This window comes from Schistocerca piceifrons, chromosome 1 (assembly GCF_021461385.2).
Source record: "Schistocerca piceifrons isolate TAMUIC-IGC-003096 chromosome 1, iqSchPice1.1, whole genome shotgun sequence".
NCBI classification, from domain to species: domain Eukaryota; kingdom Metazoa; phylum Arthropoda; class Insecta; order Orthoptera; family Acrididae; genus Schistocerca; species Schistocerca piceifrons.
This window is the reverse complement of record NC_060138.1, coordinates 495,756,275-495,770,781: the sequence shown is the minus strand read 5'-3', so window position 1 is coordinate 495,770,781 and position 14,507 is coordinate 495,756,275. Positions and strand designations below refer to the sequence as shown.

Sequence of the window (14,507 nt, the reverse complement as noted above, 5' to 3'; positions counted from 1 at the left end):
GCAAATCTGTAAACTTTTGTGGTAATGAATGAATGTGTGACGCTGCAGAGCAGTTTCACTGTGCATCTTGCAAGGATAGTAAAAAGGGGACATGTCAGTATCAGGATGTAATGTCTTTTGCGAATTTCGTTCTATTTACTCAGTTGAACAGTAACTATGCCTCGCAGAAATGCAGTGAACCCAGTTTCAATTCCTGTAGTATACATTTAGTAATTTTCCGTAACCTGAAGACGCTGTATCATTGTGTACAGTTGCTGCAGTTCTTAATGCAACACTCTGCATCCTGTCAGTTAGATATTTTGAAAAGCAGTTTCCAGTGAGATCTGATATCATAATATTTGAGTTTCTCTGGTAGAATACTGTGAACTGTACAATCAGGTGTTTTTGACAAGTCAGAGAGAATACCAGTTGTCAGTATTTTGTCATTCTAATTTTGTGTTATCTGATTGGTGCATCAGAAAAAGTAAGATCTATCAAGAGACCCTTTTTAAATACAAATTGAAACTGATTAAGTACCAGTATATTATTTTGAGAGAGGTATGCTATAGTTCTTGCATGCATAATTTTTTCCAGTACTTTGGAGAAGGAAGTAAGTAGTAAGACTGGTTGATAATTATCAATATCTATTTTGCAAATGGGTCTGACAATAGTGTATTTTGCCGGCCGCTGGTGGCCGGGCGGTTATAGGCGCTTCAATCTGGAACCGTGCGACCACTACGGTCGCAGGTTCGAATCCTGCCTCAGGCATGGATGTGTGTGATGTTCTTAGCTTAGTTAGGTTTAAGTAGTTCTAAGTTCTAGGGGACTGATGACCCGAGATGTTAAGTCCCATAGTGCTCAGAGCCAATAGTGTATTTTAGTCTGTGTGGATACATCTCCTGTCATAGTGATGCTTTGCATATGTGACTGAAAACACTGCATATTTATGAAGAACAGTATTTTAGGACATTACTTGAGATATTGTCAATTTTGTGTGAATTTTTTTATGTTGAGGGAGTTAAGTACATTCTTTATTGTGTGTGGAGTAATTGTAATTATTCTGTATGCCTGAGGCATTGCTTCTTGCATGTATTCTATTGTTTCACCGCATGAACAGTCTATGTCAATCTTCTGAGCTTCTTCAGGAAGCGATTATTAAGTATGGTGGCTGGCTGATTGCTGTGATATGTTATTTGGCTGATTTCTGTAATAACAAAGTCCTTGCATTCGTTAACTGATTTCATTATTTCTCTTTCAACTATTGCCCATATACATTTAACTTTAGTAACTTAATTATTGCCAATGGCCTTGCTGCAGTGGTAACACCGGTTCCTGTCAGATCACCGAAGTTAAGCGCTGTCGGGCTGGGCTAGCACTTGGATGGGTGACCATCCTGTCTGTTCAGCACTGTTGGCAAAGCGGGGTGCACTCAGCCCTTGTGAAGCAAATTGAGGAGCTACTTGATTGAGAAGTAGCGGCTCCGGTCACAAAAACTGACAACGGCCAGGAGAGCGGTGTGCTGACCACGCGCCCCTCCATATCCGCATCCAGTGATGCCTGTGGGCTAAGGATGACATGGCGGTCGGTTGGTACCGTTGGGCCTTCATGGCCTGTTCGGGTGGAGTTTAGAAATAATCTTATTTATTGATTTCACCCATTATACCAGGGTATCTTAAGTTTTTTAATCACTTTCCACAAGACAACACAGCATTTCTTACAGTATGAAATCAGTCCTTCTACTCTTGTTTGTCCAAATGATTCATTTTGTATTCCAGAGCTTCTTTTAATTCTTATTAGAGCAACACATGATCGTTTTTTTGTGAAACTGCTGTTAAAGTTTGATAGTGGCACATCTATAAATTATTAAATTTGATATTTATATTTGTCATAGTATACACATTGCTCGATTCAGCTTCGTGCGAGGCTGCCTTGAAACTTTTTATAGTATGTTCATTAATTACCCTGTTTCCTTGATACCACTGGTTGTTTAGTATGACTAGTTTTGCGTCATGCTTAGAGAAGCCATTCATTACTGGGTAAGCATATCATTGTTTAAGAGTTGACATTGAAAAATATTGTTTGTTAATGTCCTGTTTTCCTGAGTGATTCTGATGTGAAAATTAACAAGACATATGTTTTAAATGTTCAGTAACATGTATAAATTGTTCCTTTTACCTGAATCTTTCATTAAATTGATATTTAAGTCTCCACAGACTACCATTTTCTTTATTTTACCTGTTAGTTGGCATGGCAATGACACAAGTTTTTGTAAGAATATTTGAAAGTTTCCCAGTGGGGAACTGTACACTGTAACAATTATGGATGATGTTTCTTGTAGTTGGAGTTCACGAGCCCAACCTTTCAACTGTTGATCTGAGCAGTAATTAGTGACATCAGTAGATTTGGACTCAATTTTTTTTATGATCATGAGATCTCCTCCATTATCCATATTTTTTCCTAGAGAACTGGTAGCAAATTTACAGTCTTATATGTTTAACATAGGGGACCTTGTATTTACATGGTACTGAGATAGACATGGTGATTCAATTTAATTTTCACATTCTAGCTCATGTAAACAGATAAGAAGTTTGTTAACTTTTGATTGGGGAAAGATTTTCAAAATAACGTGACACCTCTCATTTCATAGCTGAAACCTAGAACATGAAATTTGAAGTATCCCCACCTTTCCTGACCTGCAGTTGCAGCTGAAAAGCCAGCAGTGTGCTACATTCTTGGATGAATTATTTTTACTCTAATGAAATGATGCATTAATTCAGCTCATGTTAATTTCTCTCTGATAATCAACATTTGTTGTAATACTAACTTCAGACTACATCTAAATTTGTGAGCATATCAGTGCAACTAGCTCTCACTGTTTTATTGTCCTGTTTTATTAATTACACTGAGCAGAGTGGTGCAGTGATAAGACACTAAGGAAGGTGAGAGCTCAAATTCATCTTGAAATATGCAAGTCTTGGTTTTCTTCAAATACTATTATTTGCATAGGTCAAATACTGGGTTGGTTGCTTTGTAAATGACACAGCTGGTACACTTCCACATCATTACCCAATCTTAGCTTGTACTGTGTCCAAAATAACCTTTGTCATTGATGGGAGCTACATCCTAATGTATTTGCCTTTTTCCTGTCAATATAACTTACAACATTCTTTCAGTATGCAGCAAAAACACTTAAACACTTTTTGCAGTCAGCATGAAGGCTTCAGACAAAACAAGATGTAGATTTGCAATTTCTTGGCAGATTAAAACTGTGTGCCGGACCAGGACTCAACTCGGGACCTTTGCCTTGACTCATCCTCACAGCTTCAATTCTGTCAGTACCTCATCTCCTACCTTCCAAACTTCACAAAAGCTCTTCTGCGAACCTTGCCGAACTAGCTTTCCTGGAAGAAAGGATATTGCGGAGACATGGCTTAGTCACAGCATGGGGGATGTTTCCAGAATGAGAGCACTTGCCCGCAAAAGGTAAAGGTCCAGGTCCCGAGTTAGTCTTGGTCTGGCACACAGTTTGAATCTGCCAGGAAGTTTCATATCAGCGCACACTCCACTGCAGAGTGAAAATCTCTTTCTGGAAGATGTAGATTTCCTTGTGTTGCAAGAAAGATTGATGTACTGGGGAAATACTACAACCCTTTAAGCCTGTCTGCAATGTAATGGTGTTTCAGGAAGGGAGCTTTTCATCATTGGGGGTGAATATTTTATGGGACACGCCAACTGGAACAAGTCTATCTGGAAATATGATATATTCAAAGAAGACTGGACATATGAAACAAGGTATTAGATTTTCTGTTTTATTGTGGAATAATATTCACTTATTTATATCCTTTCAGATGTTAGTCATTTTTTAAAGACTGTGCATAATGATATTTTACAACATAGTGTATGATATACTACTCAACTTGTTGAGACTTTAAACAAGAAATAATAATTTTTAAAACTTAGTGAAATTTAATTGTTTCAGTTTACCATCACCTAGAAGACATCATGCTGTGTGTTGTCTCAATGATGAAATTTATGTTATTGGAGGTTTTGGGCGACATAGATTAATAACAGCATCTGTCACAAAATACAATGTTGTCACTAGTAAGTAAAAACACTTGTGATACATATACACACATATATTTATTATAATTATACTAATAATAATGATAATAATAATAATAATTATAATTATTATTTGCTTTTACGGCCTCATTGGACCACTTTAGTCACAATCATTTCCTGGTCCTCTTCTTCAGTGAGCGCATGTTTCGGCCTTTTTTAACTGCCCAGCATCTTTTCATTTGTTCTGATCTTTCCTGTCTTTCCTCATCTGTAAATACCCTTTTCATTGTGTGTCATTTGTTTACTTTTCATTTAAAATCCTATATTTTTGTCTTTCAGTTTCTTGAGATTTTCTGTCTTGTTTTGCAGATCATCCAAGGTTATATCTAGTTCCCCCATATACTCTTTAATTTCCTTGATCCATCCTACTTGTTGCTTCAGATTCCACAGTTTCTGCATAATTTTTCTTGCTAATCTGGTTTCTGGCATCCTCATTATGTGGCCAAAGAAAGAAATCCTCTTTTTACGTATAGTATCTGTGATGGGCTGCACTTCCCTGTACACTCCTTCATTTGACACTATCCACTATTGTCCTTCCTTCTGGTATTATTTATTTATGCATGTTCTAGCTATTTTTCTCTCTACTTTTAGTATTTTGTCAACTCTGTTTCTCTAGTGACTTTAAAAAGAGTCTCACTTGTGTATGTTACCTCTGGCTGAACCACCATCTAGTAGTGTTTTAATTTTGTTTGAATTGATAGACATTTCTTATTGTATGTAGATCATGTTAGTTTTGAGCTTGTATCATTTTATTGGTTCTTTCTTACCAAGCAGGTTTTTCATCCAAGTTGTGTGTTATAATCTCTCCAAGATATTTAAATTGCTTGACTATTTTAATTTTTCTGTTGTCTACTGTTACACGGTCTATTACTAGCGGTTCTGTTACCATCATCCCAGTCTTTTTGGAAGATATCTGAAGTCCTATTTTTTGTGCTATATTTAGCAACCTCATTTTTTGATTTCTAGCTTCTTGTACATTATTAGCTAGTAATGCCAAGTCATCTCCGAATCCCAAACAGTTTAGATTTATATCTTCTTTCTTGGTTCCAGTTGTTATGTTTTTAGGATTCTCTTTGTACCATTATTGTCAATACTGGATGTAATAGGGTATTAAACTGATTTTGTTCTCAAGTACAATTACAAGAAAATAAAAATACAGAAGATAAACATGTTTCCACTTGATAAACACAAACAAACAAAAAATTACACATGTACATTAAATTCAAGGTTGAAATGGGAATCAGAAAGACCATGACCTATAGGAATCCCAGACTGGGAGACATATAGGAGGGACCTTGACTTAGGCTTATCAGAAATTAAAACCTTGATAAGGAATCCAGTAAAGTTTGAGGGAGTAGCAGAGGTTGTTACCTCTGCCATAGTGACCTCATATCAGGACAACTGCACAATTACCAAGAAGTGCACAAATAGGAGTGTGCCTTGGTGGAATAATAACTTGGAAATTCAAAGAAGACAGGTACAAAGTGACACAAAGTGACTGGTAGCAGATATTTTACTACACCCTATAAAGGAACAGTCACAGAGTTCGACAGGATCCACCATGGATAAAATTCATTCAGGTACAAAGACTGTTTAACATTGCGAGACGTAAAGGACAATGGACTAAATATCATGAGGCCCTTGTCAATTACAACCTTGCAATCAGACAAGCAAAGAAGGCATCCTGGAAGGCATTCTGTGAGGAAGGGGAGAGCAAGGCTGCTCAAGCCAGACTTCACAGAATTTTCACTAGAGTACCAACCAATCCAGGAGGTATGTTGAGGAAGGAGGATAGAGAATATACAAAGACAGCACATGAGATGCTGGAACTGCTCCTCAAAACTTGCTTTCCTCAATATGCTCTGCCGGACAACACAGACCAGAATGTAATCCCAGAGAGATAATGGTTCTCAGGTACTTGAAGAGAGGACGGGGAATCGGCCAAAGAGTGTGTGGACTTTAATAAAATCCAATGGGCGGTGGGAACATTCCAACCGTTTAAGTCTCCTGTCCCAGATGGAATTTTTCCAGCTCTCCTGCAACAGGCAGGAGAGAATCTCATGAGAATCCTATGCAGGTTATTCAGTGTTAGCCTAGCAGTAGGAATCATTTCCAATGCTTGGAGGACAGTGAAGGTTGTCTTCATTCCAAAGTCAGAGAGAATTGATCATACCAAGGCCAAGGATACGAGACCAATCAGTCTGTCCTACTTCATTCTCAAAACATTGGAAAAATTGGTTAATGTTTACGTTGGGGGAGGAGGCTAATTGGGCCCCTTTACATTCAAACCAACATGTATATCAACCAGGTAAATTGTGTGTGACAGCTCTCCCCCAACACATTTGGAGGGTGGAGAAAGCACTTCACTTCCAAGAAATAGCCCTCTACATCTTCCTGGATATTGAGGGGGCCTTCAGTAATACGACCTTCGATTCCATGGTAAGGGCAACAGAGGTACATGACCTAGGGACCACTATATGTAAATGGACTAGGGCCATGCTTAGTGGAAGGAAGGTAGAGGCTACCATGATCAATGAAAAGATGGTAATTAACACCACTAGAGGCTGCCCACAAGGAGGAGTTCTGTCACCTTTATTGTGGAATCTAGTGGTGAACAAACTCATTGAGTAACTAAATTCCAGACAAAGCTTGTGCCAAGGATACGCAGATGACCTTGTCATAGTAATACTTGGCAAATTTACTGACACAGTTAGAAATATGGCACAAGGAGGATTGGACATTGTGCAAAATTGGTGCATCAAACAGGATCTAAGTGTTAATCCTAAGAAGACTGTTGTAGTGCATTTTCAAAGAGGCATATCCAGCACTCTAAGTTGGAATCTGAAGTTCTTCGATGAAACTCTACCTGTGAAGGGGATAGTGAAATATCTAGGAGTAACCTTAGAAGAGAAACTAACAGGGACCCCTCACATTAACAGCATCTGCTCTAAGGCAAAAAGTATTCTAGTGAGTACTAGGAGGGCTTGTGGCAAAAACTGGGGCCTAAGCCCCAGGAGTATGCACTGGATACACACCACAGTGGTTAGACCTAGGATTTCCTACAGGGCTGTAGTGTGGTGGAAGAATGTAGAACAGCAGGTTGCAGCTAAGGAGTTTGCTAAGGGGCAGCGACTGGCCTGCTTAGCCATAACAGGCGGAATTAGCAGCACACCAACTGCTGGGATGGAAGCCATACTGGATGTGCCTCCACTATACCTTTGGGTCAAGATGGAGGCAGCAGCTGGGGCATACAAACTTAAAACTGGCAAAAACTGGGTCTCATTTGGATATCCAGAATCACACACTAACATAGTGAGTGAGGTAAGTATAGGAATGGCTGGGGAAATGCCTGCCGACTATATAATAACTCCCAACTGCTTCAACAAGCCTTACAATATAATAATTGGAAGCAGGGAGCAGTGGGAAAAACAGTTCGACACCGTACGGGGGACATCGTTTGGTTCATCGATGGGTCAAAATCGGACCAAGGAGTTGGGGCAGGGGTGTACGGGGTTCAGCCAAGACTGGAGGGCATCATCTCTCTAGGAAAACTGGCCTCTGTATTCCAAGCTGAAATTACTGCAATCAGGACATGTGTGGAGGAGAACATGTGTAGGTGCTATAATGACCGTAGCATCTATGTCTATTCATACAGTCAGGCAGCCCTGAAATCACTGGCAGCTCCTGCAACAAGATTTAAGATTTTTGCAGAATGCCACATGGCTTTGGTGGAGCTAAGGGGAAACAATAGCGTAAACCTAGTGTGGGTCCATGACCACTCAGAGATCTGTGGCAATGAACAAGCTGACAGATGGCCAGGATAGGGGCAATGACTCCATTTATTGGACTGGAACCTGTCCTGACAATCACCAGGGCTATGGCCAAACTAGAACCATGGAACTGGCTTAGGAAACAGCATGTACAATATTGGACTAAGGTCCATAAACAAAAACATGGGATGGTAATGATGCCCAAGCCATGTTTTAAAAGAAGCTCTGTAATCCTGGGATTGAACAGGAAAGAGATCAAACTCATGACTGGACTGATGACAGGCCATGGGAATTTCAAAAAACACCTACACCCAATGGGTATAATGGAAGAAGACCCTAAATGTAGGATGTGTGACGGGGGTGAAGAAAGTGAATCACACCTAATGTTCGAATACATGGCATTGGAGAGCAAAAGATACAGAATGTTCGGGACAACTAGACCTGAAGAAATTGTGCCTAACAAAAAACTGGTAAAAGGACTCCTTGCACTATTCAAGGGCATTGGTTGGCTCTACTAGATATACAGGGAGTGATACCGCACAACAAACTCAGTTTCGGTGTGGGAAGTGGTGGGTTAGAACTAAACTGTTTTAGCTTCCCTGTTAAAATCAAATCAAATCAACCATTTTCTCATCAAGTATTCAAGAGGACAGTTGAAGAGCAGTGGTGATAGACCATCTCCTAGTCTTAACCCTGTTTTAATCGTAAATGGCTCAGAAAGTTCTCCTCTGAATTTATATATATTAACTAAGCATAAAATATTGTGATTATGAAAATTCTGGGATATAAACAAAATACAATTATAAGATAGGCAATAAATAAAGTGTAGAGGAAAGATTTGTGGTGCATATCGTATAATCTTACAGATAACAGGACTGACCGAAGAAAGTTAGTTGTTGAGAACTTATTGAGTGATTGACATGCAATCCCCAAACAACCCTGAACTAACCCAGTCCACTTGCTGTTGTCTGTATTCTTTGAAACAGTTCCTTTAGTTGTTGCATGTTCGTGTCACTTGAGTAGCAATCTGGAGTGGGGTGGGAAAGGGGGAGGAATGGCATGGTACGGGTGTGGGGAGAGAAGAGCTCTGTCTGGCAAGCCCTGCAGGGACCAGAGATCGCAAGGTGCAACATCAGGAGATGAGATGTGGAGGTAAGAAAAGGAGAGAAGAAGGGGAAAGGGTGGATGGCACACAAAAGTGGTGAGGGTATATAAAAAAGGAGGAGGTGAAAGGACAAGGAGCTGGAAAATGTTGGGTGGAGGATTTGGGGACAATAGGTTACTGTAGGTTGAGATCGGGGTAATTTTGGGAAAGGAGAGTGTGCTACAAGGATAACCCCATCTGCGCACATTCAGAAAAGCTGGTGGTGGGGGGGGGAGGACCCAGATGGCCTGGTTTGTGAAATAGCTATTGAAATCAAGCGTGTTATGTTCAGCTACATGTTGCACCATGGGGTGCTCTGCTTTTCTCATGGCCACAGTTTGGCAGTGACCTTTTATTCTGATGGACCACTGGTTGATAGTCATACCAATATAAAAAAATGCATGCAGCACCAGAAGTAGTACTGGGAGTATTAACCTTATTCGATCATAGTCAGTATTATTTACTCACATTCTCTCTATAGACGTTCAAATCATTTTAATATTATTTGTCGTTTTAAAATGGTCATTTCTTAGGCAATTACAATGTAAACAAGGAACTGATGGCCCTGATAAAATCAAGTTAAATAAATAAATAGGAGTAATAGGTTGTGGAGGAATAATAGAATTTAATGATTGATTGTTTAATTTTGTTTCATTCACTTAACAAAATAAAAGTGTTCTGAAATCTGAAAGTGAGCAAGATATATTGTATTATGCTGAAACAAATGTGTTGTTGTTGTAGTCTTCAGTCCTGAGACTGGTTTGATGCAGCTCTCCATGCCACTCTATCCTGTGCAAGCTTTTTCATCTCCCAGTACCTACTGCAACCTACATCCTTCTGAATCTGCTTAGTGTATTCATCTCTTGGTCTCCCTCTACGATTTTTACCCTCCACGCTGCCCTCCAATACTAAATTGGTGATCCCTTGATGCCTCAGAACATGTCCTACCAACCGATCCCTTCTTCTGGTCAAGTTGTGCCACAAACTTCTCTTCTCCCCAATCCTATTCAATACTTCCTCATTAGTTATGTGATCTACCCATCTAATCTTCAGCATTCTTCTGTAGCACCACATTTTGAAAGCTTCTATTCTCTTCTTGTCCAAACTATTTATCGTCCATGTTTCACTTCCATACATGGCTACACTCCATACGAATACTTTCAGAAATGACTTCCTGACACTTAAATCAATACTGGATGTTAACAAATTTCTCTTCTTCAGAAACGCTTTCCTTGCCATTGCCAGCCTACATTTTATATCCTCTCTACTTTGACCATCATCAGTTATTTTGCTCCCCAAATAGCAAAACTCCTTTACTACTTTAAGTGCCTCATTTCCTAATCTAATTCCCTCAGCATCACCCGACTTAATTAGACTACATTCCATTATCCTTGTTTTGCTTTTGTTGATGTTCATCTTATATCCTCCTTTCAAGACACTGTCCATTCCATTCAACTGCTCTTCCAAGACCTTTGCTGTCTCTGACAGAATTACAATGTCATCGGCGAACCTCAAAGTTATTATTTCTTCTCCATGAATTTTAATACCTACCCCGAATTTTTCTTTTGTTTCCTTTACTGCTTGCTCAATATACAGATTGAACAACATCGGGGAGAGGCTACAACCCTGTCTTACTCCCTTCTCAACCACTGCTTCCCTTTCATGTCCCTCGACTCTTATAACTGCCATCTGGTTTCTGTACAAATTGTAAATAGCCTTTCGCTCCCTGTATTTTACCCCTGCCACCTTCAGAATTTGAAAGAGAGTATTCCAGTCAACATTGTCAAAAGCTTTCTCTAAGTCTACAAATGCTAGAAACGTAGGTTTGCCTTTCCTTAATCTTTCTTCTAAGATAAGTCGTAAGGTCAGTATTGCCTCACGTGTTCCAGTGTTTCTACGGAATCCAAACTGATCTTCCCCGAGGTTGGCTTCTACTAGTTTTTCCATTCGTCTGTAAAGAATTCGTGTTAGTATTTTGCAGCTGTGACTTATTAAGCTGATAGTTCGGTAATTTTCACATCTGTCAACACCTGCTTTCTTTGGGATTGGAATTATTATATTCTTCTTGAAGTCTGAGGGTATTTCGCCTGTTCCATACAGTGCCCGTTTACTAATCAGATAAGTTTTCTGATATTGTGGTAAATAGTCATAGTTATATTTTATCATTATAAAATGGTCTGAGCAGTTTAGTTAGAACAAGACTTGTAGTTGTGGTAACTTTCATTGTATAATATATTTTATTATTCGTAAAGGTAGGAAGAGAAATGTTAACCATTACCATTACTGTATATTATATATAGGTTTCTTTTCAGGATCATGGATCGAGTGTTCATCTCTTCCTCAGAATATGTACTCCGTGGCATGCTGTGTTTATCAAGGGTACATTTTTGTGTTTGGTATTGAAGTCTATATATATCACGTTGGATCTGATGTGTGGCATACATTCAGAGAGCCTCCAATAACAAACAACATGGCATTCAATAGTGCAATGCCGTATGAAGAAAGTATATATCTTACAGGTATGATGATACAAATATTATGAACTTTGAATTTCAAGATATTGTTATAATAATGTAAAATAAACAACATTTGTTTAATCCTCGAAGTTCTGTAGTAGCTGTATCTGAGCAGTAGGCTTACTGTTGACTGTCTTAGTAATATCTCCTATATGTAACAGTGAAAATGTATAGCACAGAATTCACATGTAAAAACTATGTTAGCAAGTTAGAAACATGCATTTGAATACAGTTAACATCAATTATAATTCAAAGTCTACAAGAAAATGATTCCTTAATTGCACATGAGAATAATATTTCATTAAAAATGTATATAAAATTGTCAGATGAGATGTTAAAACAAGTTTGAACTGTAAATTTAATACATAAAACATAAATAATGTTTGTGCGAACTGAAACAACTATAACTGACACAGATGAATTAAAAATACAATTCAATCTCTTGCAATAAGAGTTTTATAAAATGTCATAAGACTTGTAGATTTCCAGAAAGCATGTCACGTGGTGCCCCACTGCAAACTTAACAAAGGTCCGAGATGCTTCTTAAGTAATAGTACCCAGTACCTCATCCTGGATGATGGGTGTCCATAAGAGACAGGTGTATTGTCAGGGTTACCTTAGGGAAATGTAATAAGACTGTGATTGTTCTCTATATACATAAATGGTCCAACAAAATGGGGTAAGCAGCACTCAGTGACCATTTGCTAACAGTGCTGTAGTATACAGGAAAGTATCATTTTTGAGTGACTGTTGAAGGATGCAGGATGACTTAAAAACAGAATTTCTGTTTGATGTGATGAATAGCAGCTTGCACTAAATGTAGAAAAATGTAAGTTATTGCACATGAGCTGGAACAGTAATCGTGTAATGTTTGAATACATTGTTAATGGTATGCTTCTTGACACAGTCATGTTGATTATACATTTAGGCATAATGTTGCAAAGCCTTATGAAATGCAAGAGCACATAAGGATGGTAGTAGGGAAAGGGAATGGTTGATTTTAGTGTACTGGGACAATTTTAGGAAAGCATAGCTCATCTACAAAGGAAACAGTATATAGAATTCTTGTGGAACTCACTCTTGAGTATTGCTTAAGTGTTTGGGCTCCCCAACAGATTGAATTAAAGGAAGACATCAAAGCAATGCAAAGGCAAGCTGCTAGATGTGCTACAGTAGGTTCAGTTAGCATGTGAATATTATGGAGATGCTTCGTTAACTCAAATGGAAATTCCTGGCAGGAAGACAACAATGTTTCTGTGGAACACTATTGAGAAAATGTAGAGTTCTGGCATCTGCAGTTGATTTGCTGAACAATTCTACTGCCACCAATGTACATTTTGTGCAGGAACAGCCAATATAAGATAAATTAGAGCTCATACAGAGGCACATAGAGAGTCATTTTTCCATCACTTCTTTTGCAAGTGGTGTAGAAAAGGAAATGTTTAGTAGTGGTACATGTATCCTCTGCCAAAAAACCATGCAGTGGCTTGTGGAGTATGTATGTAAAAGTAGATGAATAAAATAAAATGAGCATTAAAGGACTTTTAAAGTTCTGTAAGTAGGACATACAACAATACTTCTAAGTTTAGTCTCTTAAATCATCAAAACTCCATTTCATGATGATTGTCATCTGTTTTCTTCTTAGGTATGTCAGGTAACCTTTATGGTTCGATATGTATGGAGAAGTACAACATTATAATTTGTGAACTGTATTGGAGAATAAAATCTGAGATCAAAAGTAATGAGGTATGTTGAACAGAATGACCATGATGCCAACCAGCAAGGATTCCAAAAACACTGATCACGTTAAACAGAATTTGAGATCTTCTCACATAGTTCCTGAAAGCTATGGATCAAGGATGGATTAAGAGTGAGAGTTTCACTCTGCAGCAGAGTGTGCGCTGATATGAAACTTCCTGGCAGATTAAAACTGTGTGCCGGACCGAGACTCGAACTCGGGGCCTTTGCCTGTCGCGGGCAAGTGCTCTACCAACTGAGCTACCCTAGCACGACTCACGCCCCGTGCTCACAGCTCTACTTCTGCCAGTATCTCGTCTCCTATCTTCCAAACTTTAAAGAAGCTCTCCTGCGAACCTGCAGAACTAGCACTCCTGAAAGAAAGGATATTGCGGAGACATGGCTTAGCCACAGCCTGGGGGATGTTTCCATAATGAAATTTTCACACTGCAGCAGCGTGTGTGCTGATATGAAACTTCCTGGCAGATTAAAACTGTGTGCCAGACCGAGACTCGAACTCGGGACTTTAAAGAAGCTCTCCTGCGAACCAGGTTCGCAAGAGAGCTTCTTTAAAGTTTGGAAGGTAGGAGATGAGATACTGGCAGAAGTAGAGCTGTGAGGACGGGGCGTGAGTCGTGCTTGGGTAGCTCAGTTGGTAGAGCACTTGCCTGCGAAAGGCAAAGCTTCTGAGTTCGAGTCTCGGTCCGGCACACGGTTTTCATCTGCCAGGAAGTTTCAAGGATGGATTAGTTTGCTGCAGTATCTCTTGACTTCTCGAAAGCTTTTACTTGGTACCACATCAATGTTTATTAACAAAACTGTGACCATATGTAGTATGGACATGAGATGGCTAGAGGACAAATGTAAGGATGTTGAGGCTTATCTCACTAGGGGTAAGATAGATACTGCCTACAGGAAAATTAAAGAGACCTTTGGAGAAAAGGGAACCACTTGTATGAATATCAAGAGCTCAGATGGAAACCCAGTTCTAAGCAAAGAAGGGAAAGCAGAAAGAGACCTTTGGAGAAAAGAGAACCACTTGTATGAATATCAAGAGCTCAGATGGAAACCCAGTTCTAAGCAAAGAAGGGAAAGCAGAAAGCAGAAAGGTGGAAGGAGTATACAGAGGGTCTATACAAGGGCGATATATTTGAGGACAATATTATGGAAATGGAAGAGGATGTAGATGAAAATGATATGGGAGATGTAATACTGCATGAAGAGTTTGACAGAGCACTG

General features: G+C 39.1%; 1 protein-coding gene across 3 annotated transcripts in view; it reads left to right on the top strand.

Annotated features, from left to right (window-relative positions):
* Window positions 1-14,507, top strand: part of LOC124795951 (kelch-like protein 38) — a 152,689-nt gene that overhangs the window by 81,305 nt on the left and 56,877 nt on the right. For all 3 annotated transcript variants that reach the window (XM_047260033.1, XM_047260040.1, XM_047260047.1), the window contains 3 exons: window positions 3,663-3,771; window positions 3,959-4,080; window positions 11,328-11,534. In XM_047260033.1, the coding sequence (XP_047115989.1) occupies window positions 3,663-3,771; window positions 3,959-4,080; window positions 11,328-11,534 (438 nt within the window). The remainder of the gene's footprint in view (window positions 1-3,662; window positions 3,772-3,958; window positions 4,081-11,327; window positions 11,535-14,507) is intronic.